The 23,823-nt window shown below is 43.5% G+C and overlaps 2 protein-coding genes across 4 annotated transcripts; one reads left to right on the top strand and one right to left on the bottom strand.

Annotated features, from left to right (window-relative positions):
* Positions 1-146: 146 nt before the first annotated feature.
* On the bottom strand, positions 147-20,827 carry LOC123993397 (calphotin-like). Of its 3 annotated transcripts, XM_046295499.1 has the most exons (8): positions 20,378-20,827; positions 17,486-17,586; positions 17,146-17,251; positions 16,022-16,042; positions 9,756-10,139; positions 2,877-3,791; positions 2,189-2,237; positions 147-1,937 (listed from the first exon to the last, which is right to left on the bottom strand). In XM_046295499.1, exons 1-7 carry the CDS (start codon positions 20,451-20,453, stop codon positions 2,218-2,220), a joined length of 1,623 nt encoding a protein of 540 aa, XP_046151455.1. In that variant the 5' UTR covers positions 20,454-20,827; the 3' UTR covers positions 147-1,937; positions 2,189-2,217. The 3 variants fall into 3 exon arrangements, with proteins under 3 accessions (XP_046151455.1, XP_046151456.1, XP_046151457.1); XM_046295500.1 differs by lacking the exon at positions 16,022-16,042 and having other exon boundaries at positions 20,378-20,739; XM_046295501.1 differs by lacking the exons at positions 147-1,937; positions 2,189-2,237; positions 2,877-3,791; positions 9,756-10,139 and adding an exon at positions 10,741-10,998 and having other exon boundaries at positions 20,378-20,639.
* On the top strand, positions 19,472-22,159 carry LOC123993399 (E3 SUMO-protein ligase ZBED1-like). Its single transcript, XM_046295502.1, has 2 exons — positions 19,472-21,559; positions 21,669-22,159. Exons 1-2 carry the CDS (start codon positions 20,856-20,858, stop codon positions 21,700-21,702), a joined length of 738 nt encoding a protein of 245 aa, XP_046151458.1. The 5' UTR covers positions 19,472-20,855; the 3' UTR covers positions 21,703-22,159.
* Positions 22,160-23,823: the final 1,664 nt, after the last annotated feature.

Genomic DNA, 23,823 nt, shown 5'->3' with positions numbered 1-23,823 from the left:
ATTCTATATATATGGTAGCAATGAGGTTTTGGGGTTTACTACGACAACGATAGTGAATGCTCATATATAGGACATAATTTGTCATGGTGTATTTTCAATAGCAGAGAGGTTTCAAAGTTGACACACATACATACACAAAATAAAGCTGTAGACAAAACTGAAATATTTCTTTATTTCAGAAAAACAGCAATGTTTCAAATAGTCACAGTTTGTAGCCCATGCTAGGCCAGATGCACAGCGTGAAGCCATCCACTCACAGGACAAGCCACTATATAGCCCATTCAAAACCTGCCTGCAAACATTAGGACAGACACACTGAATTATCCCACTCCTTAATTAGGAATGATCCTACATTCACTTCTTATCAACGGTCTCGGAACCGTTTCAAATATGCTTAACATATCAAAAATGAAATATAATATGTGAGGAAAGTGAGAAGAGAACTAGTCCTACAACAAATATGTAGAGTATATCTACAGTGAAAGCCTTGTAGGGCCTGCAGGTTATTTGAACTGGTTCTGACAAATTTACGAACATGTATTTAGGAATCTAAACTAACTAGCAAATCATCTAATTTGAAAAGCTGAATGTATGCCACCACACAAGCCTGACTGCAGAGTAAAAAAAAAAATCTGCTTTCATATGATAACAAGCACAACACCCAACTGTTTATACCAGCCTAGGAAAACATGCTATACACTCAAATCATGGCTTTTCATATTTCAGATTCAGCTTTTCACCACATTAAGCTATAGTGGGTCACTTAAATAAATGGACTATCTAACAGCTGTGTACTCAATAGTCATGGTGCTGAGCAGAGAAAGGCTCTACAACAGAGGGGGAGGGAGAAAGTTAAAAGAGAGATGAAAATGTCTGCCTTATGAAATCTTGAAGAGCGACATCATGGACTACGCAATGGAGTCTAGCTTGAAGAGACATCGCCGACTGTAAAAACCTGACTGATTCGTTGTCATGCTCTTTTCCCAATATGAATCACTTGTCTGGCATGCAACTGCGAAGGTTTGTTCAACTGTAATACTGCATTAATAAAAGGTCTGTGGATCACAAGCTGGAGGAATACTGAGCTGGTAAGGTAGCCTAATTGATCTGGTCTCCCAAAAACAAGTCAGTGACACAAAGAGTTATTTTTTTGATTTGATTTGCAAAAGCAGTCTGATCGCATTCCCTTTGAGTTAAATACTTGTGATGTTCACATTGGAATCAGCCCAAAGAGTTCAAACATGAGGGTAGTTGAAGAATGCTGGTCACATTCCTACCCGGCCATGAGGCAATTGCTGGCTGAGCATCGGATGTGTAGTATTGCCTTGGATGGTGAGAATCAGAAAACACCATTGGAGTGAGTCTAGTGTGAGGTTTCATGGGTGAAGTAAACTATGACATACTATGCTGTGAGAGTATCCTTAGCCTTCACAGCTGCAACCATACTGAATACTAAGAAAATAACTCCCATTGAGAGAAAGACAGTCTACGTTCAAAGGTTGTGCAGATGAACCAGTAGTAAACTCACAGTTGTTTTGTGACTGTGCGCATCTAAAAAGGTGAGAAGAGTAATGCATTGTACTATATGGCTGACTATCTGCCGTGTCACAGGTTCGGTTGTGAAGCCTACATAGATGGACCATTTCTAAACGTCTCCAATGTGATACAAGAGGAAGATGTACCTCTTCTTGGAACTGGTGGAGTACATCAGAATAATATATCAGATGTTTGTTTCCATAAAGCAGGCATTATCTGAACATATACACAGACAATTCCCTGATGTAAGACAGGGAGAAAAGTTTATACTACAGATAGAAATCAAGGGTAGACTGTCAGGGGTTAAGGGTCAAAGTGCATGGAAGGGTTCAAGTGTGGGGGAAGGCACATCCCTTGTCTTCCTCAGAGTAGATATTTCATCCAGGGGCTCCAAGTGCTTACTGTGAAGAATAGAATGAGAAGAAAAGTTAAATAAAAACACATGGTATCAAGACTGGTGCATGACAGACCAGACAGAAAAAGTCAAACAAGTATGCATCTAATCACCAAGGGAAAACACTATCGTTTTAGGTTACACTATGTCCAAAAAGTAAAATGTTCCTTGTGTATTGTAATCTAACCTAAACCTGTGTAGTGTTTTCCCCTGGTGAATAGATGCCTACTTAGAGAAGTGACTACAGAAGTTCAATACCTGTCAGTTGGTTCAACTGCATCTGTATCCTAAGCAGCCGTCGCTTGCCCTGAAGACCAACGTGGTGAGATCACATTAGATCACATTAGATCACAATACTCTGACTAACACTGAAATAGCAGTAGCCTGTTAATCTAGGTTTCAGATACAGGATCTTAAATTTGATACAGGATCACCTGGTTTGTTGCAGGACAAAAATGCAATCGTGTAGTCTATTAATAGGCTTAAAAAAGGAGTCTGAAGTTTGTAATTTATTTTTTAACATTTCAGACTTAATTTGCCCCAACTAAAAATGTATCAACCCCTACCAAAAACATCCATGAATTATAATCCAGATTTCCGTTTGCTGTGGGATTATTTTCCTGCTGTGAGAAACGGGTCAAATTAAGATCCTACCTCTGTACAACTACGTGTACCAGTATGACTGGTCGCATCATCGGTTACTTTTTTTTTACACCTTTATTTAACTAGGTAAATCAGTTAAGAACAAATTCTTATTTTCAATGACGGCATAGGAACAGTGGGTTAACTGCCTTCTTCAGGGGCAGAATGACAGATTTTTACCTTGTCAGCTCGGGGATTCCATCTTCCAACCTTTCAGTTCCTAGTCCAATGCTCTAACCACTAGGCTACCTGCTGCTAGGCTAGGTTACCTGATCAGTTGCATCCTGTTAATTTGTCAAATTACCTGTTACCTCAGCAGCAGGGGCCTCGTCTTCGTCTGGGATAATCCTGCCGGTCATGGGGCCAATCCCCAGGACTTTGGGCCTCTTGTCTGACTTGCCCGCTCCGTCCAGCACCACGACAATGTACTCCTTAGCAGCTGGCGTCTCTTCCACCACAGGTGCCGCGTCTTCCTCCACAGGTGCCGCGTCTTCCTCCACAGGTGCCGCGTCTGCCACCACAGGTGCCGCGTCTGCCACCACAGGTGCCGCGTCTGCCTCCACAGGAGCAGCGTCTGCCTCCACAGGAGCAGCGTCTGCCTCCACAGGAGCAGCGTCTGCCTCCACAGGAGCAGCGTCTGCCTCCACAGGAGCAGCGTCTGCCTCCACAGGAGCAGCGTCTGCCTCCACAGGAGCAGCGTCTTCCTCCACAGGTGCCGCGTCTTCCTCCACAGGTGCCGCGTCTGCCACCACAGGTGCCGCGTCTGCCACCACAGGTGCCGCGTCTGCCACCACAGGTGCCGCGTCTGCCTCCACAGGTGCCGCGTCTGCCTCCACAGGTGCCGCGTCTGCCTCCACAGGTGCCGCGTCTGCCTCCACAGGTGCCGCGTCTGCCTCCACAGGAGCAGCGTCTGCCTCCACAGGAGCAGCGTCTGCCTCCACAGGAGCAGCGTCTGCCTCCACAGGAGCAGCGTCTGCCTCCACAGGAGCAGCGTCTGCCTCCACAGGAGCAGCGTCTGCCTCCACAGGAGCAGCGTCTGCCTCCACAATCTCTGCTGTGGCAGCCTCAATTGGAGCTTCTTCTATGGGTGCGGCCTCGACTGGAGCGGCTTCTTCTGCAGCTGGGACCTCTACAGGGGCAGCCTCCTTGACTTCTAAAACTACTTCAGCGACTGTTGTCACCGCCAAAGCAGAGGCTGCAGCCATAACGACTGGTGCCACTGAAAAATAAAACCAAGCGCCGATACATCACTCACGCTAATGTTACAAAAAGACTCAATATCTCCAACTCAATCAACATACAGTGCATTCGGAAAGTATTCAGACCGCTCAAATTTTTCCACATTGTTACGTTACAGCCGAATTCCAAAATGGATTAAATAAATAAAACACCTCAATCAACACACACAATGACAAAGCGAAGACAGGTTTTTTTTTAAATGAGCAAATATATTAAAAATACAAAACATAACTATTTGAGCTATGAGACTCGAAATTGAGCTCAGGTGCATCCTTTTTTAAATCGATCTTCCTTGAGGTGTTTCTACAACTTGGTGGTCCACCTGTGGTAAATTAAATTGATTGGACATGATTTGGAAAGGTACACACCTGTCTATATAAAAGGTCCCACAGTTGACAGTACATGTCAGAGCAAAAACCAAGCCATGAGGTCAAAGGAATTGTCTGTAGAGCTCCGAGACAGGATTCTGTCGAGGCAGAGATCTGGGGAAGGGTACCAAAACATTTCTGCAGCATTAAAGGTCCCCAAGAACACAGAGGCCTTCATCATTCTTAAATGTAAGAAGTTTGGAACCACCAAGGCTCTCCCTAGAGCTGGCCGCCTGGCCAAACTGAGCATTCGGGGGAGAAGGGCCTTGGTCAGGGAGGGGACCAAGAACCTGATGGTCACTCTGACAGAACTCCAGAGTTCCTCTGTGGCGATGGGAGAACCTTCCAGAAGGACAACCATCTCTGCAGCACTTCACCAATCAGGCCTTTATGGTAGAGTGGCCAGACGGAAGCCACTAATCAAGAAAAGGCACGAGGAATTTGCCACAAACACCTAAAAGACTCTCAGACCATGAGAAACAAGATTCTCTGGTCAAAAGTAACCAAGATTGAACTCTTTGGCCTGAATGTCAAGCGTCACATCTAGAGGAAACCAGGCACCGCTCATCACCTGGCCAATACCATTCCTATAGTGAAGCATGGTGGCAGCATCATGTTGTGGGGATGTTTTTCAGTGGCAGGGACTGGGAGACTAGTCAGGATCGAGGGAAAGATGAACGGTGTAAAGTACAGAGAGATCCTTGATGAAAACCTGCCCCAAAGCGCTCAGACCGGGGCAAAGGAACACCTTCCAACAGGACAACGACCTTAAGCAAAAAGCTAAGACAACACTGGAGTGGCTTCAGGACAAGTCTCTGATTGTCCTCGAGTGGCCCAGCCAGAGTCGGGACTTGAACATCTCTGGAAAGACCTGAAAATAGCTTGCAGCGACACAACCCATCTAACCTGACAGAGCTTTAGAGGATCTTCAGAGAAGAATGGGAGAAACTCCCCAAATACAGTTGTCTTATTCTCTGTAATACAGAGTACATTGTTGTGGTGCTGGAGGGAGCGTGCAAGTCAGACAAGAGGTCCAAAGTCCTGGGGGTTGGCCCCATAACCGGCAGTTGTAGCGTCATACCCAACAAGACAAGGCTATAATCGCTGCCAAAGGTGCTTCAACAAAGTACTGAGTCAAGGGTCTAACTACTTACAGTACCAGTCAAACATTTGGACACACCTAATCATTTCAGGTTCTTTATTTTTACTATTTTCTACATTGTAGAATAATAGTGAAGACATCAAAACTATGAAATAACATATGGCATCATGTAGTTACCAAAAAAGTTCAATCAAAATATATTTTATATTTCAGATTCTTCAAAGTAGCCAACCTTTGCCTTGCACACTCTTGCCAGCTTTACACACTCTTGGCATTATCTCAACCAGCTTCATGAGGAATGCAACAGTCTGGAAGGAGTTCCCACATATGCTGAGCACTTGTTGGCTGCTTTTCCTTCACTCTGTGGTCCAATTCATCACAAACCATTCCAATTGGGTTGAAGTCAGATGATTGTGGAGGCCAGGTCATCTAGTGCAGCACTCCATCACTCTCCATGGTAAAATAGCCCTTACATAGCCTGGAGGTGTATTTTGGGTCATTGTCCTGTTGCAAAACAAATGATAAGTGCAAACCAGATGGGATGGCTTATCGCTGCAGAATGCTGTGGTAGCCATGCTGGTTACTATTGTCACCAGTAAAGCACCCCCACACCGCCTCCTCCATGCTTTACGGTGGGAACTACACATAAGATCATCCGTTCACCTACTCTGCGTCTCACAAAGACACAGCGGTTGGAACCAAAAATCTCAAATTTGGACTCATCAGACCAAAGAACAGATTTCCACTGGTCTAATGCCCATTGCTTGTGTTTCTTGGACCAAGCAAGTCACTTCTTCGTAGTGGTTTCTTTGCAGCAATTTGACCATGAAGGCTTGATTCACACAGTCTCCCTGAACATATGATATTGAGATGTGTCTGTTACTTGAACTGTGTGAAGCATTTATTTGTGCTGCAATATGAGGTGCAGTCAACTCTAATGAACTTATCCTCTGCAGCAGAGGTAACTCTGGATTTCCTTTTCCTGTGGCGGTCCTGGTGAGAGCCAGATTCATCATAGCGCTTGACGGGTATTGTGACTGCTCTTGAAGTCTTGAAAGGTTCCGGATTGACTGAAATTCATGTCTTAAAGTAATTGATGGACTGTCCTTTCTCTTTTCTTATTTGACCATTTAAGAAATTCCACAGATTGACATTTAACTAGGCACACCTGTTAATTGAAATGCATTCCAGGTGACTACCTCATGAAGCTAGTTGAGAGAATTCCAAAAGTGTGCAAAGCTGTCTTCGAGGCAAAGGGTGGCTACTTTGAAGAATCTCAAATCTATTTTGATTGTTTCATACTTGTTGGGTTACTACATGATTTCATAGTTGATGTCTTCACTATTATTCTACAATGTAGGAAAAATAAAGAAAACCCCTGGAATGAGTAAGTGCATCCAAACTTTTGACTGGTACTGTATGTAAATGTGATATTTCAGTTTATTTTTTAATACATTTGCAAACATTTCTAAACCTGTTTTTAATCATGGGGTAGTGTCTAGATTTAACTTTTCATTTTTTTAAATCCATTTCAGAATAAGACTAACATAACAAAATGTGGAATAAGTCACTGTACCACACTCACCCAAAGTGATGTGTAAAAAGGCGACCGAGAAAAACAGAAGCAGTTAGCCAAGCCAACATGGAAGTTGTAGTATTTTGTGTACAAATCCCAAGAGATGGTGACACATTCTTGTTTGAAAAGTGCAGTTTAACCAGAAACGTTACAATCACTTGACTTCATGGGTTAGGGAGAATACGAGCAAGTGCAGACAAACACCCCTTAGCCATCAGCCAGACAGAAGTTGATGACTTACAGGGAAGCCATTCTAGTTGAAAGACTCAGTGAGACTAATCCAAAAAAGGTAGCTTGAGTTGTACAAATAAAGAAAAAAAATCTTTGCAAAGATGAAAGACAAGACAGGCGTTAGCTAGAGCTTCTACAAGGAGAAAAAGGCAATCCGAATGGGTTGAGACTATTTCTTGCATTTACATCAATATTGTCCAGTTGGAGGTGAATATAGACCTTCACCATGCATTGTGGCATTGACCTCTATTGCATTCATCTCGTTTTCCAAAATTCCCACATTTCAACTAAGACATGTACATTTTTGGTGAATAATGCAAAGCAGAAATGCATTTGACCAATGCAGGCTAGCAGACAATGGAAAGAATGTACCCACCAGAGCACTGAGTGACCGCAGGAGAATGGGTGGTATTGAGTGGGTTAGGATGGAGCCTACAGGTGCAGAATTTCAAACCCTACACAGTGGAGGCTGGTGGGAGGAGCTATAGGACAGGCTCATTTTAAGGTCCGAATGGCATGAATGGAATGGTTTCAAACATATGGAAACCACGTTTGACTCCATTCCATTGAGCCAGTCCTGCTATAGCACCTCCAACCAGCAGTGGCATGTGTGCAGATAGCAGGCATAGCAAAGAAAGGCATTGCCGTGTACCACTACATTGTTCCATTGAGCAGATGAGGGTACAGAAAGTGATGAAGTTAGTGTCTGGAATAGCATTTAACTGAGCATAAAAATTCCACATTGTGCATGTACGCAGCACAAAATGCCTTGTAAGAATAGAAGTATGACTGAGTCATTTCTAAATGTGAATACAGACATTAAAATAAGTGTATCAGAATATACATGTAAAGACCATCATTTTGCATGTTGCCAACCACCCTTTATAAAAAGAGGCCACCTCAAATAAAATGCCTTCCTGCCAAATATCACAAAGGCACACACACACACACACACACACGGGATAATGGTTTAATTTGAAATACATTGTTCTTGACAAATTTTCACAACTAGGGAGATTCGGATTTGTGTGCTGCTCTAAAGTAAATCATTTGTCGACTCGTGGGGCAACAGGGCAGAGATGAATTAACTCGTGTCAGTGTGGTGGATTTATCCCCAGGTCCTAAATGGTAAAACTATAGTATATTATATCAAAATATATTAGAACGTTTGGTTAAAGGTGTTTTGATATTTACGCAATTATCACATTTCTAACATTCTGAAGGCAGATTGTCTTGTCATTTGACCTTGTGATGGAAACCATTGTTTTGGAAAGACACATGTTTTCTGCAGCCGAAAGCCCTACAAGCGTAGCGTATTAGCGCAAGCAAACCAAATCCAGACAAATTAAACACGGGAGGGGATCTTTCCAGTCTCAATACTTTTATTGTTTGGCTCGATGAAATCCCATTACACAACTACTCACTGCGTTGAACCAGTTTTTTTTTTTAAAGAGCAAAATCTGAATGACCACATGGTTGAGTTCATCAAGTGAACCTTACAAGGTCATTCCCTCAAAGTTCCAACTTTACAGTGGAGAATAAAACACACGGCAACAGTTTGTTGTGTTACAGTCACAGAGCGTGCACAGGTAGGGTTGTCTGTACTAGCAGAAGCTATCACACGGCTGCACGAGATGTTTAACCTAACCCACTGCACAAAGCTTTCATCATTACGTCGGCATGTACCAATTCCGTGATATCTGGCAGAGAAGCATATTAAAAGAGGCTTAAAAAAGTACAGTAAATGTAATATCTCCCAAATAAACCCTGAGTAGTAGTGATTGGTTAGTCGTGGACTGGGCGTACACATTACAAACAAAATAATCAAATGGCTCATTTGAGGCGTTTTTCCTGTTTGTGGTTGCATGCGGCGGCAGGCCTCTGAGGCAAGGCAGGTGAGAGGTTAAAGATTGTTGATACGCTAGGTCAGTGGAGATCATAAACAGAATTGTGAAAGATGAGTGGGCCATGGTTGAGAGGAAGGGAGAAGGGTGAAAAGGTAGTTTGGGGGGAGAAGTGATTTGCAGCTGTGTTTTTATCCTTACTGTAATGACACAAGGTTGAAACCATTGCATCCTTAACTGTGCAAGAGATAGCATTGATGACATCACTGCCACTTTCTAAAGGGTCTCACTGTGGTGATCTGCTGTTCTGTTTGGATTGGGAATTCAGGAAAACACAGCCTCAGCAATGAAAGCTTTTTAGTGCTTTTACCATCTCCAGGAATCACAACAACTATACTGTACACAGCCAGGAGAGACTGAACTACATAAAGTAATCAAACCCCACAAAGTCTGGAAGCTTCTACTGTGAAGGGGGGGAAATAACAATATTCTACTCAGTCTTCTCACTTTAACTTAATCAGTCATATCATTAAATTACACCTCTGCCATCTATATAAACTCTAATAAATAAAATGTGTTCTTTCCAGAGAAGAACCTTTACATCTCAGGAGTCAAGCTCTAAAGTGGTTTTTGGAAAAGGTGGGATCAGTTTTAGGTGGTACTGTATTATATGGTGTGGGTAAATAGTGCACACCTAACCTTCCTCTAGTTGCTTGTCTATCAGTGTGTATGCGTGTTGGGCTGGTGGTGAAGGACAGTGTACACGCCCGTTACACCGCAGTAACAGAAGCCTCGGGGGCTACCTCCTCCTGTGCGGCCGTACCATTGCTCTCTGGCTCTACCACAGCAACTGCTTCCTCTGGGAAGGCAGGCACGGCAATGGCCTCTGCAGCATCCTCCACGGCCTCAGCCACTATGACCACTTCCTCTGCTGCCGCCTCTACTTCCTTGGCCACCTCAACAACCTCTTCAGCAACCTCGGCGATGACTTCAGCAGCCTCGGCGACAGCCTCTGCGACCTCCTCCACCACAGTCTCTGCTTCTACTACAGCCACTTCCTCTACTGCTGCCTCCACAGCAGGTTCTTCAGAGACTGCCTCGGTCTCTTCAGCAAGTTCTGCTACGTTTTCCGCCTCTACAGCCTCTTCAGCTGCAGGCTCCTCTCCAGCCGCCGCCTCCTCCTCTCCATCAGCTACTGCTTCCTCACCTAAAACAGGAGGGAGGGAAAAATGTATAAATCAGTAAAGATGGCATCGATCTTTGAAGGGCACCAACACCACACTGCCCGAGTAAGCCATGCTCTACAACACAATACTCAAAGAAATAAGTGGATTTACAGAGCATGTGAATTACCCTACATAACACCTACAATAACAGACTATTCACATAAAGTCCTTTTTCTAAGTCATATCTGATCATGTACAGCTCTGATCTAGTTCTGTATCCTGAGCTGCCGTGTGCACAACTACACACTCAATCATACACCACGTCACACATGCCCATGCCACTCCTCTTACCACACCTCCGGCTCATACCACACTCCACCTAGAAGGGGAAAACCCCAGCAAAGCAAGTCACTGCAGAGGAGAATTCACGACAGAACCACATGCAAACCCAAAGACAGAAAGGGAGGGAAAGAAGAATTAAAAAACAACAGAGGGAGGCAGGCAAAATTAAAGTGACATAGTGAAGGTAGACAGGGTCAGGTCAGAGGGTAGAGGGTGAGAGGATAAAGATGGCAAATCTTACCATCCAATCAAAGCTACCAGTACCTGGAAATTCCAACAATAAACACAGAGACAACCAAGGTGGTTTGTGCACATTTAATTTTAAAATGTACCCATTAACATTAATCCATCCTGGAAGAGGCCACACATACAAGAGTTCATCAAATCAAAAATGGGGAAATAAGAGAAGGGAGCATCCAGAGAAACTTTCAGAAACAGACAATAGTTGAATGTATGGGACGGAGCAGGAAAGTAGAAGAGATTTCCCCCTTTTCAGATTCATCCAAACAGTCCAGTAGGCTATAAAGTCCCCTGACGTGTAGGCAATTTACTTTTACACTGAAAAGAGTAAAAATAGGAGCGTTAGCGGAAAGGGAGGAAGAGAACCTTTAACCAAAATAACTTTCAAATCAGAAAAATTTCACCATTATTGAAAATTCAAGTTCAACATCCAAGAATATGATAATCAATTCCCTACGTGATTCTCTTGCTTGTGCAATGCACTGATAATGCTACCAGTGCGTTAGCATTCTAGGTGCATAACCGACTTGAGGGCGCACTAAGATAACATCACCTGTTGTCTCTGTTTGGTAGCGAATAAAGAGCCTCTAATAAAGAGGTACAGGTTTTAAAGAGGTAAGGGGAGACAGAGGATTAAAAGTGAAAGAGAAGGGGGACACATGTTTTGGGATGGATTGTCCAATAGGAAAGGAGTAGTGTCAACGAGGGGGACCCCTGTTCTGATTAACAGGTATTTCAGACAAAAGGATAGGTTAGGGTCAGATAGGAGAAGCTGGGTGGGATCAGATAGGAAAAAAACTACTTTCCTTTCAGAATCCAAAGGACCACCAGTAAAATCATCAACAGCATTAGTCTTAAGTTAACCATCTTGAGAAACCTAAATATTTTGTGCAGGCAAACTCATTCCCGAACAGGTCCTTCCAAATATTACCATCAACAGTAGGTTTTACACCAACCAGATGCTTATGGTCCCCTAACAATCTTTCTGGCATTAACCAGGTTTCCAGTCAACCCTTTTATGCACGTTAAGTACATGTCAGAATTAGTTTGACAGGCCTGAATGAAACAGCAAGTCTAAACTTCCCAAATGTGGACAAAACACGCTAGACAAGGTGGGATCTTTGTGTGTCTGTACAATTAATTAGAGAAATGGTGATGAAAATACTTTTTATGAGCAAATATTGATATAATAACCATCATATTGGAAGTAAACTTGGGAGTCACGCGATGACATGCATTCTACAGTGCCCCGAAACCTGCTCCTTTTACATACTAGACGACCAGTTCTTATAGCCTTTAGCCGTAACCTTATCCTACTCTTCCTGTTCCTCTAGTGTTGTAGAGGTTAATCCAGGCCCTGCAGTGCCTAGCTCCACTCCCCTTCCACGGGCACTCTCATTAGTTGACTTCTGTAACTGTAAAAGCCTTGGTTTCATGCATGTTAACATTGGAAGCCCCCTCCCGAAGTTTGTTATATTCACTGCTTTAGCGCACTCTGCCAACCCGGATGCCCTAGCCGTGTCTGAATCATAACTTAGGAAGACCATCAAAAACCCTGAAATTTCCATCCCTAACTATAACATTTTCTGACAAGATAGAACTGCCAAGGGGGTGGAGTTGCAATCTACTGCAGAGATAGCCTGCAGAGTTCTTTCTTACTATCCAGGTCTGTGCCCAAAAAATTTGAGCTTCTACTTTTAAAAATGTATTTTCCAGAAACAAGTCTCTCACCGTTGCTGCTTGCTATAGACCACCTTCTGCCCCCAGCTGTGCCCTGGACACCATATGTGAATTGATTGCCCCCAATCTATCTTCAGTGCTCGTGCTGTTAGGTGACCTAAACGTAGACATGCTTGACACCCCGGCCATCCTACAATCTAAGCAATCTATACTTCTGTGTATTGATTTTAAGAAAGGCATTGATGTTATGGTTAGGTACACGTTGGAGCAACGACAGTCCTTTTTCGCGAAAGCGCACCGCATCGATTATATGCAACGCAGGACACGCTAGATAAACTAGTAATATCATCAACCATGTGTAGTTATAACTAGTGATTATGATTGATTGATTGTTTTTTATAAGATAAGTTTAATGCTAGCTAGCAAGTTACCTTAGCTTCTTACGGCATTCGCGTAACAGGCAGGCTCCTCGTGAGGCAGGTGGTTAGAGCGTTGGACTAGTTAACCGTAAGGTTGCAAGATTGAATCCCTGAGCTGACAAGGTAAAAATCTGTAATTATATCCCTGAACAAGGCAGTTCCTAAGCTGTCATTGAAAATAAGAATGTGTTCTTAACTGACTTGCCTAGTTAAAAAGATTAAATAAAAGGTGAAAAAAAAAATTAGAGGCAGAATCGGCGTAAAAAACACGCCCTAATTAAATCAGCCATTCCGATGAATCAGTCGACCTCTACTCCAAATACACCTCTGCTGTCTTCAATCAGGATCTCAGCGATCACTGCCTCATTGCCTACGTCCGTAATGGGTCTGCGGTCAAACGACCTCCCCTCATCATTGTCAAACGCTCCCTAAAACACATCAGCGAGCAGGCCTTTCTTATCAATCTGGCCCGGGTATCCTGGAAGGATATTGATTTCATTCTGTCAGTAGAGAATGCCTGATTAGTCTTTAAAAGTGCTTTCCTCACCATCTTAAATAAGCATGCCCCATAGCCCTTGGTTCACTCCAGACCTGACTGCCCTCGACCAACACAAAAACATCCTGTGGCATACTGCATTAGCATTGAATAGCCCCCGCGATATGCAACTTTTCAGGGAAGTTAGGAACCAAAATTCACAGGCAGTTAGGAAAGCAAAGGCTAGCTTTTTCAGACAGAAATTTGCATCCTGTAGCACAAACTCCAAAAAGGTCTGGGACACTAAAGTCCATGGAGAATAGAAGCACCTTCTCCCAGTTGCCCACTGCACTGAGGCTAGGAAACACTGTCACCACCGATAAATCCACGATAATTGAGAATTTCAAGAAGCATTTCTCTACGGCTGGCAAGTGTGTCAAATCGGAGTTCCTGTTGTCCGAACCTCTGGCAGTCTCTATGGGGGTGCCACAGGGTTCAATTCTCGAGCCAACTCTCTTCTATGTATACATCGATGATGTCGCTCTTGCTGCTGGTGATTCTCTGATCCACCTCTATGCAGACAACACCATTCTGTATACTTCTGGCCCCTTCTTTGGACACGGTGTTAACTAACCTCCAGACGAGCTTCAATGACATACAACTCTCCTTCCATGGCCTCCAACTGCTCTTAAATACAAGTAAAACTAAATGCATGCTCTTCAACTGATCGCTGCCCGTACCTGGCCACTTGTCCAGCATCACTACTCTGGACGGTTCTGACTTAGAATATGTGGACAACTACAAATACCTAGGTGTCTGGTTAGACTCAAATCTTCTTCCAGACTCACATTAAACATCTCCAATCCAAAATTAAATCCGGAATCGATTTCCTATTTCCCAACAAAGCATCCTTCAGTCATGCTGCCAAACATCCTCGTAAAACTGACTATCCTACAGATTTTTGATTTCGGCGATGTCATTTACAATATAGCCTCCAACACTCTACTCAGCAAATTGGATGCAGTCTATCAAAGCCCCATATACTATCCACCACTATGACCTGTATGCTCTCATTGGCTGGCCCTCACTACATATTCGTTGCTGCTACATACAAATCCCTGAAGCTGGAGACTCATATCTCCCTCACTAACTTTAAGCACAAGCTGTCAGAGCAGCTCACTGATCACTACACCTGTACATAGCCCATCTGTAAATAGCTCATCCAACTACCTCATCCCCACACTGCCATTTATTTATTTTGCTCCTTTGCACCATAGTATCTCTACTTGCACATTCATCTTCTGCATATCTATCACTCCAGTGTTTAATTACTATACTGTAATTATTTCACCACTATGGCCTATTATTGCCTTAACCCCCTTATCCTACCTCATTTGCACACACTAACAATTCCTCTACAATGCAAAACTTTTTCTATTGTATCATTTACAGTACGTTTGTTTATTCCATGTGTAACTCTCGTGTTGTTGTTGTTGGTGGTGGTGTCGCACTGATTTGCTTTTTCTTGCCCAGTTCGCAGCTGTAAATGAGAACTTGTTCTCAACTAGCCTACCTGGTCAAATAAAGGTGAAGTAAAAATGTTTTAAATGTGTGGTCCTCCCACTACGTCTCGGGAAAGCATGCAGTTTATTAGGCTACAGATTAAATATATTATGAACTTCACAGGGTGGTGAAAGTGCAAGGTGATGACCTTGATGCTCCTTTCCAATAAATATTGAGGGTCTTATTCTGGTGACATGAGGATTGATGCTAGGCTGCAGTTTTACAACTTAAAATAATCTTGCTCTATTGTCCATAATAATCTCATGTAGGCTATACCAGCACTGTATCTGTGAGCGGTTGGCTAGAGCGCACATGCCAATACCAGATTGGGAACATGCGCTATATATATATATATAACACAAACAAATCTGAATATGCGATGGAAACCAAATTAACTTGTTGTCTGTACATGGGAATTTAACCCATGGAAACATCTCTGGTGGGAAAATCCAAATTATATTTTTGCAGACTGTTGCGAACTGGATGGAAACCTAGCTAATGACAGAAAGCCAAGAGCAACTCCAGAAAACTATAAGAGTAGAACCTGTTCTAGACCCGACATCTTGTCTGGGTTTCAATTCAAATAAATGAGTTAATCTCAGACAGTTATCCTATTTACACGATGCATTAACACATTAAAGACTAAAAAGGTTAAAAGCACTTAGAACTCGTTGCTGATCAATTCATTGACTGAAGATTGATCAGATGAGGCAAATGGCTCAGGCAGTTATTAACCAGAACAGGGGGACCTTCTAGCGTGGGTGTAAGAATCGATGTGATTGGTGCTCCGCAGTGAATAACCAATGAGGATTAAGGAACCCTATGATGAGTGGAGACGTCACTAATAACCATAAAGTAGATTATCGTGGCATTTCACAGCATTTTTTTTTTAAATCACTGAAATGCAATACGTGAAGATTCCACCCATTTCTGAATCCACTCCTTTTCGCCAACATTGGTTCTCAGAATGCGTTTTCTGAACGTGTCAAGAGGAAAACCTAGGTTTGTGAGTGTAACTATAGAGAAACAGATACATTTCAAGGCAATCAGTGAGAGAGTGAAAAGAAAATCAAATCCATGCCAAGGTATGCTTAGTCAGTCTAAAAACTACGTTTCACTGGTCATTCAGAAAGAGTTATTTAACAAGCTGTGAGTTCAAATAAATCAAGGACATTAGCTATAAAAGCCACACATAGGAACTCACCCTCCTCTTCCTCATCCCTGCCTGGAAACAGACAGAAATGCATTGTCACAGGTTTACATGTGGATTATATGGAGTGTATGATTATAGTGACCCGGCTGATACGTGTATAAATGGTGTATGTATATGAATGAGGTTGGTTGTCTTAGTAGGCATGTCTGATCTGTACCCAGTTATGATATATGATACAGACATGGTGGGTTTTATCTTTACACACTTGTATGAGCGTGACAGCCGTGCGCTTGTTTGAAAGCTGTGTAGTTGGGAGTTTATGGTTATGCTGTAGCCTGCCAAAGTAAACATCCATTACCAATGGACAACAAAAGGTACTGTAATTATACATCTTATCTCAACTGTTTATACAGCAGAAGTAGTCAATTATGAACCTCTCCCAGTATCAATACCTAACTGCCTGGCCCCTGTTGGATGACATAATAGCTGGTCATATAAATAGAATGGTATTGGACGAGAGTGTGTTTGTGTCTTCAGGAAGTGATTATGGAAAAAGTGAGGAGTGATAGTGGGATGACTTGAGAATGATATACAGGGCTCTGACAGCTGCCTGGACAGCAATGACCAGAGAACTTGGGGGGGGGGGGGGGGTTGGCTGGCCCGCTTGGCTAAGAGTCAATGGTGGTCTGGCCAAAAGTACTGCCTGCTTGTTAATGCAGCACACAGAGTTGACTGGGCTGTCCCGTCTGTGTCAACAGTTATTAATAAACTATGACAACGACAGGGGGAGGACGGAGACGACTATCAGTGTGTGTGTGTGAATTCTAATGAACTCGGCAGGCTGTCTACTGCAGCAGAAAGGCTCTCCGGGGGGGGGGGGGGATAGCCAGGCTATAGTTATAGGTGCGTGGTCACTCAGTGACATTCCTTGGTCGTAAGTAGAGGATTATCCAGGCCTGCTGTCCCACAAACCCTAGCTTGGATTTCTGCCTCACACAGACAGGACGGCCGTTGAGCTGCACTGCCAACCATGACTCATGAATAGAGAGAGCTGAGGCCACTGAACTGAGGGGGGGGGCATACCAAACAGGGTCTAATCCAATAACCTGGGAGGTGAATGACACGAGGGGTTAGTTGAGGTTGTGAGGTAAGACAATGGGTGAGGTGAGACTTACTCTTGGGGGGCCATGGTTTGGGAACCCACTCGGTCTTGGGACGAGCGTTAATATCCGCTACACGGTCGGTGAATCTGGCATGATCTGTGGTCACAGTGCTGTACGTCTGTTAGAAGAAACAAAAGATCAATGCTCAAAATAGTTACATATTTTCCTCTACCAATGAAACACATTATAACAGTCTTCTGAGGGCAACTTTAGACATGTAACAGAATAAAAGAGCACATTATAAAGTTCAAGGTTTATGGGAAAAGGCCAGTCTGGTATTGTTTTTCCCCCTATGAGCTACGTCATCTAAACTCAAACAGATCAAAGTAAAAATGGACAGGTGTAGACTCACATAGGCGACAGCTCCAGCGAAGGCCCCACCACACAGCAGGGCATAGATTATGTTATCACCAGTACCACCGGGGAGCGACGACATCTGTCGCCGTGGCAGTACTACAACAACAAAAAACAAAGGTCACCAGTTAGGTAAAGGTCACCCGGCCTTCAGAGGTAATCAGGAAACAAGGTAGATGTCACAGGATATTCAACATTTGATCTTGACCCCACAAGATTGGTTTAAAAAGATTACAATAGGACAGACCTAATGCAGTGAGAGGGAAGCATGAAGACAGAGGATTTGTTGAAGCATGAGCCCTGGATTTTTATTGGATTAGGTGGAATGGGTTTAGGTGTCCAGGAATATGCCTGTCAGAGCTCATTTGACTCCAACTGAAAAACAGTGCTCGGCTGGTAGAACGCCAACCAGACTAACACTAGGCAAAAGGAATAAAATGAAATAGGCTAGTGTAAAAATAAAAGTTTAGTCGAATTCGAGCTACAGTGCAATAGCAATATTCAACAGCAGGTCAAATGACCCACCACCAATTTTAATCTTTCTCCTGCAGCATATTTTTTATGATCATCAGCACAAGGGGATGCTTTGTCATTTGACATAGTTCTTTCACTTTGACTGTGCTTTCCCCGGAGAGCCATTACGTCGGCAGAAAAAAACAGTGTAGCCAGGCGCTTTGCTTACTTACGCCAAGACCTGGAGCAGAGTCAGCGTTTCCTCCTAACGCTGCTGTTGGTCAGTGCCCTGCCCTCATGGCAGACAGGCACACAAACGCCATAGACGCGGACAATCTTACACACCACTTAGAACACCACAAACACGCACCTCTAGACGATTGTTTTTGTGACCCACACAACACAACCCTTCGAAGACAGACATGCATATACAGCCATCGTGCAGACAGACTTGCACAAAAACAGTGTCACAGCTTTGCCCCGGTGAAAATAAAAATGTGTCAACTTGCTACAGTTGAGGACACAATGTACAGTAGTCACTCCCCGGTTTCACTTGTACAGCAAACAAGCACACCCCAAACTAACAGGAGAGCCTGCAAGCCTTTCACATTGAGTGAGCATATGTGGGGGACCAGTTATTTAGGCTCAAATTAAGTTCAGTCTAGATTTTAGTCTAGACATAACTAGTTCCATTGGAAGAGCACCAGTAGGTTCTCCTTTCAAAAAAGAACACCCCGATGACAAAACAGGGAGTGTCACTGCAGGGGAATTTTAACCCTTAAAGTTCTCATCCCTGTAATCCAATCACTGCGGCCCTACCTCTGTAACAAGGCTCTAGACCAGCTAATCTGTTCAACCCACACTGCAGTCCCAGGGTTATAGTGGCGTGGGATTGTGATAACACAAGTGACCGTGGATCAATGTCATAGGATTAAGCTATGATACCCGCTCTGTGGCTCAGTACTGGTCAAGAGAGGGGAGTGGGCAGGAAGGGTCCCACTGCGATAACAGGAGTCCCTTTTGTGCATGTAGAGTTGTATATGCTGTACAAACGCAAATCAGGGGCGAGTGTTGCGTAATCTCCTAAAATGCCACCAATGGTGTTTGGCAGCAGGACATCGGACAAGCTCATATTTGTGTGTGTCAGTGGGGAGAATGCTGGAGCAAAAGCACAAGGCATGTCATGTTGCTATCTTTGCTTAGCCCTTCGGCCATTTCTAAGAGTAGCTAAACCAGTTTCTGCAGGGGCTACAGCAAAGAATGAGGAATGCCATGGTGCCAATAAACAGTGTGTAGATTCCACTGAAAGGTGAAGGAAAATAGTGCAAGGTAAAGCACACAGGGAAACTAGGGGGGGTTGATCATCACTTGATTAATGCGAAGTATGTTGAAAAAAGGTGTGGTTCCTGAGTTAATTAAGCAATTAACATCCCATCATGCTTAAGGTCACGTATAAAAACGCCCAGTTCTAGCTTGTTTTCGTGGTTTAGGCAGTTACCTGTAGTTGTCAGCACAGCATATAGTTGTCTGATTTCTTGAATCTATGCCTATTGAATGTCTTTTATATTAAGGTTTAAAGCGGCGTCGAAATGCAATAAGTTACCGTTTTCTGTTCAGAAGAATGCAAGTTCATTGGTGCGTGGTCCCGCAGAGGGCGCTGTATGGTGACGCGTGCTTTTGTCCGCAGTCCATACATTGAGACGCCAGTGACACGTTCTCTACCACGTGAGCCAAAGTAGGAACCTTATGTATGCCACCTCCGATTTAGTTAAGGTCAAATATGTTTAATAACAATAAGGTTATGTAACCAGTTGTTACCTTCCAAGCTCGTGGTTTGTAACTACAGTTAAAATGTATGATATGCACACCTAGGCCATCGTCCTCGACAAAAGTGACAAGCTGGTACCGTCAAGGAAACAAAGTAATTCACGATAGGATTAAAGATTTGTTGGCACAGTCCACCACCGAGTCTGCATAGTAACACTTGCACTTCGTTTCGTAACAAAATGACATGGGCCCATCTTGTTTGGTTTGTATAATGAGGGAGTGGATTAGACATGGAGAAAACAAGTTTCTCTTTAAAACGTGTAATGTAACAATTTAACGCTCCAATATCAAAATTAACACAATGAAAAGATTTAGAACATAAGTAATTGGCCAACATTCCAATTGACCTTCACGTCCCTTGTACTGTAAAACAGGTGCCATCTTTCAAATTTGGGATGAGACGGTTTCAGTAAAGCCAAACCACATGAGAACAAAATGTTATATTCTGAAATGTACGAATATTCCTCTACCCATAGGCTACCCTTAGCTTATACATACAGAGGAAAGAAAAGCCAACAGGGATACACAGTTGCCATCTTGTATCACGTAACGTTACAACTTTAACGTGGTAAGACTTCGCTATCATTTGAACCGACTTTGTCATACTCACCATCTCTAGATAACTGGTAGGCTGACTTCCTTGCCAAATGCCCACATCTTTGCCAGACCGTTCTGCAGAGAAACATCGCTATGCGCTATCCAAAAGCTACCAGAGGAATGCAGCGTGCGCCGAAGCGAGGGAGGGCAGAATGAATGGCTGGAGATGACAGGTTGTGCGAGCCTGTGATGAACGAAGCAGAGCCCTATCTCACTTGTGCTTAGCACTGGATGTGTGGTAGTGATGGCTCGTTCGCGAACGAGTCGGCTCTAAGAGCCGGCTCTTGTAGGTGAACGTTGGGAGCCGGATCGCATATCAGAAGTGCCGAATCTATTCATAAAAAAAAATAAAACAATTAAGATATGACTAATCAAAATATTTACATTAATATAATTAACTAATTCATTGACTAAAACGATTGCCACCGATTTCCAGCCATTTTCGATCGTGGAGGACAGTTTTTAGAAATTATAGCAAGAGTCTAAATCCAATGTACACAATTCCAAGCAGGAAAACCCTTTCAAAATCACTTATTCCACAACTGTATGAGAGCACACAAGCTTCAATGCGGGAAAGAGTCCAAAAAGCTACTACAGTTTGCCTTACCACTGACTGCTGGACATCAAGGGTAACTACTTCGTACCTGTCGGTTACATGTCACTTCTGGACTGCTTTGAGTTCAGTGACAGACACACCAGAGAACTTGGCAGAGGAACTGTTGAGAGTGGCCAGAGAATGGCAAGTAGATGGAAAAGTGGTCTGTTGTGTTAGCGACAATGCAGCTAACATAACCAAAGCCATGGACATTTTACAATTTACGCATCATCCATGTCTTGCCCACACAATCCACCTGATTGTAAGAGATGCTCTGAAGGTGAAGACCACTGTGGACAAAGTGAAAGCAGCTGTGGAGTACTTCCACAGGACCACAGTAGGTGCTGAAAAACTCAAGTCTACACAATGCCAGATGGGGATGCCTGAGCTGAGGCCTACACAAGACTGCACTACCAGGTGGAATTCAACATGTTATATGTTGAGGCTATTTCTTGAGTCAAAGGATGCCATGATCTCTACCCTGGCCATTGTCAATACACCTGTTGATGCTCTGACCCAAGAGGAATGGGAGGTGGCAGAGGAGGTGTGCAGAGTCCTGGAACCCTTTGAGCAGGTCACTGTGGAGATCAGTGGAGAGAGGTACAGTAAGCAGTTATTACTACATCATTATTTAATCCTGTATTAAATTATGTAGTATCAGTAGACAAACATAAACCTGAACTAATAAGTTACTGTTCTCTCTTTTCAGCTATGTGACATCCTCAAATGATACTCCTGTGTAAGGGTCTGCAGCGAATCACAGCCAGCCGCCAGAGAGAAGCAAATGTAACCACAGGACATGTGACAGAGTTGATGGACACCTTATGTTCATCAATAGACAGAAAGTTCCACAGAATGGAATATAATCACATGCTATCAGAAACCGCTGCACTTGACCACAGGTTTAAGAAGTTAGCCTTCAGTGATGCCAGAGCGATTGATGAGGCACTTCAAAGAATAACCACCGCTGCAGGGAGGGACAGCCCCAGCAGTCCGCTGGCTCAGGCACCAGGGAAACAGGAAGAAGATCTGCAGATCGGAATGCCCATCACTAGCGCCTAGTATAATTGTAATTGAACACAGAATAATTGGTTTCAAACAGGTATGATTTTATTTAGTGACATGAGAGTCTGCGTTCTTCAAATAAAATACAACTTTAAACCAGTTACTGTAACATTTTGCAATAAAATAAAAACTTTATGAAGGTCTAGTTGTGTCTGAGAGAGTATTGAATGAAAGTGTTACATGTTTTTTCATGTTAATACATAAGATGCGTTTTTTTATTTTATTTTTTATTTCACCTTTATTTAACCAGGTAGGCCAGGTGAGAACAAGTTCTCATTTACAACTGCAAAACTGGCCAGGATAAAACAAAGCAGTGCGACACAAACAACAGAGTTACACATGGCAATAAATAGGCCATAGTGGCAAAATAGTTACAATTTAGCATTAACACTGGTGTGATACATGTGCAAGTAGACATACTGGAGTGCAAAAGAGCAACAACAACAAAAATATATGGGGATATATATGGAGTGTGCTATTTACAGATGGGCTGTGTAGAGGTGCAGTGATCGGTAAGCTGCTCTGACAGCTGATGCTTAAAGTTAGAGAGGGAGATATAAGACTCCAGCTTCAGTGATTTTTGCAATTCGTTCTAGTCATTGGCAGCAGAGAACTGGAAGGAAAGGCGCCCAAAGGAGGTGTTGGCTTTGGGGATGACCAGTGAAATATACCTGTTGGAGCGTGTGCAATGGGTGGGTGTTGCTATGGTTACCAGTGAGCTGAGATAAGGGGGTTTTTACCTAGCAAAGACTTATAGATGACCTGGAGCCAGTGCGTTTGGCGATGAAAATGTAGCGAGGGCCAGCCGACGAGAGCATACAGGTCGCAGTGGTGGGTAGTACATGAGGCTTTGGTAACAAAACAGATGGCACTGTGATAGACTACATCCAATTTGCTGAGTTGAGTGTTGGAGGCTATTTTGTAAATGAAATCAACCAAAGTCAAGGATCGGTAGGATAGTGAGTTTTCGAGGGTGTTCGGCAGCATGAGTGAAGGAGGCTTTTTTGCGAAATTGGATGCCAATTCTAGAATTAATTTTGGATTGGAGATGCTTAATGTGAGTCTGGAAGGAGAATTTACAGTCTAACCAGTCACCTAGGTATTTGTAGTTGTCCACATATTCTATGTCAGAACTGTCCAGAGTAGTGATGCTAGGCGGGCTGGCGGGTGCGGGCAGCAATCGGTTGAAGAGCATGTATTTAGTTTTACTAGCATTTAAGAGCAGTTGGAGGCCACGGAAGGAGAGTTGTATGGCATTGAAGCTCATTTGGAGGTTAGTTAACACAGTGTCCAAAGAAGGGCCAGAAGTATACAGAATGGTGTCGTCTGCGTAGAGGTGGAACAGAGAATCACTAGCAGCAAGAGCGACATCATTGATATATACAGAGAAAAGAGTCGGCCCGAGAATTTAACCCTGTGGCACCCCCATAGAGACTGCCAGGGGTTCGGACAACAGGCCCTCCGATTTGACACACTGAACTCTATCTGAGAAGTAGTTGGTGAACCAGGCGAGGCAGTCATTTTGGGCCTCAGCTAATGGTAAAGCAACTTATTGGATTCAACAAGACTTCCAGTAGCTTCTCAACCCTACACTAGGCGTTAAATTACTACACACCTTTATAGGGTTCTATGTAGTGTTCCCACAAAGCCATATCTCCATGTAACTGCACCAGTGGCAAATTTAGCATGTAAACAAAACATGTGGGACGCATGCCAGCAAAGCCACTACACAACACAACCCTAAACAATACATTCATTGCACTATAATGGTGGCAAACTGTTGCCCACAAACCTTACCA

This window comes from Oncorhynchus gorbuscha, linkage group LG13, assembly GCF_021184085.1.
Source record: "Oncorhynchus gorbuscha isolate QuinsamMale2020 ecotype Even-year linkage group LG13, OgorEven_v1.0, whole genome shotgun sequence".
NCBI classification, from domain to species: Eukaryota; Metazoa; Chordata; class Actinopteri; order Salmoniformes; family Salmonidae; genus Oncorhynchus; species Oncorhynchus gorbuscha.
Note: the sequence above shows the minus strand (reverse complement) of the source record. Positions and strands in the feature narration are given on the sequence as shown.

Excerpts from the sequence above, each read along its gene's own strand:
- LOC123993399 (XM_046295502.1), top strand. The coding sequence starts at position 20,856 with ATGTACACAATTCCAAGCAGGAAAACCCTTTCAAAATCACTTATTCCA. Across the intron at positions 21,560-21,668 it reads GTGGAGATCAGTGGAGAGAG|CTATGTGACATCCTCAAATG; the intron begins GTACAGTAAGCA and ends CTCTCTTTTCAG.
- LOC123993397 (XM_046295499.1), bottom strand. The coding sequence starts at position 20,453 with ATGTTTCTCTGCAGAACGGTCTGGCAAAGATGTGGGCATTTGGCAAGG. Across the intron at positions 17,587-20,377 it reads CTACCAGTTATCTAGAGATG|TACTGCCACGGCGACAGATG; the intron begins GTGAGTATGACA and ends TTGTTGTTGTAG. Across the intron at positions 16,043-17,145 it reads CAAACCATGGCCCCCCAAGA|GCAGGGATGAGGAAGAGGAG; the intron begins GTAAGTCTCACC and ends GTCTGTTTCCAG.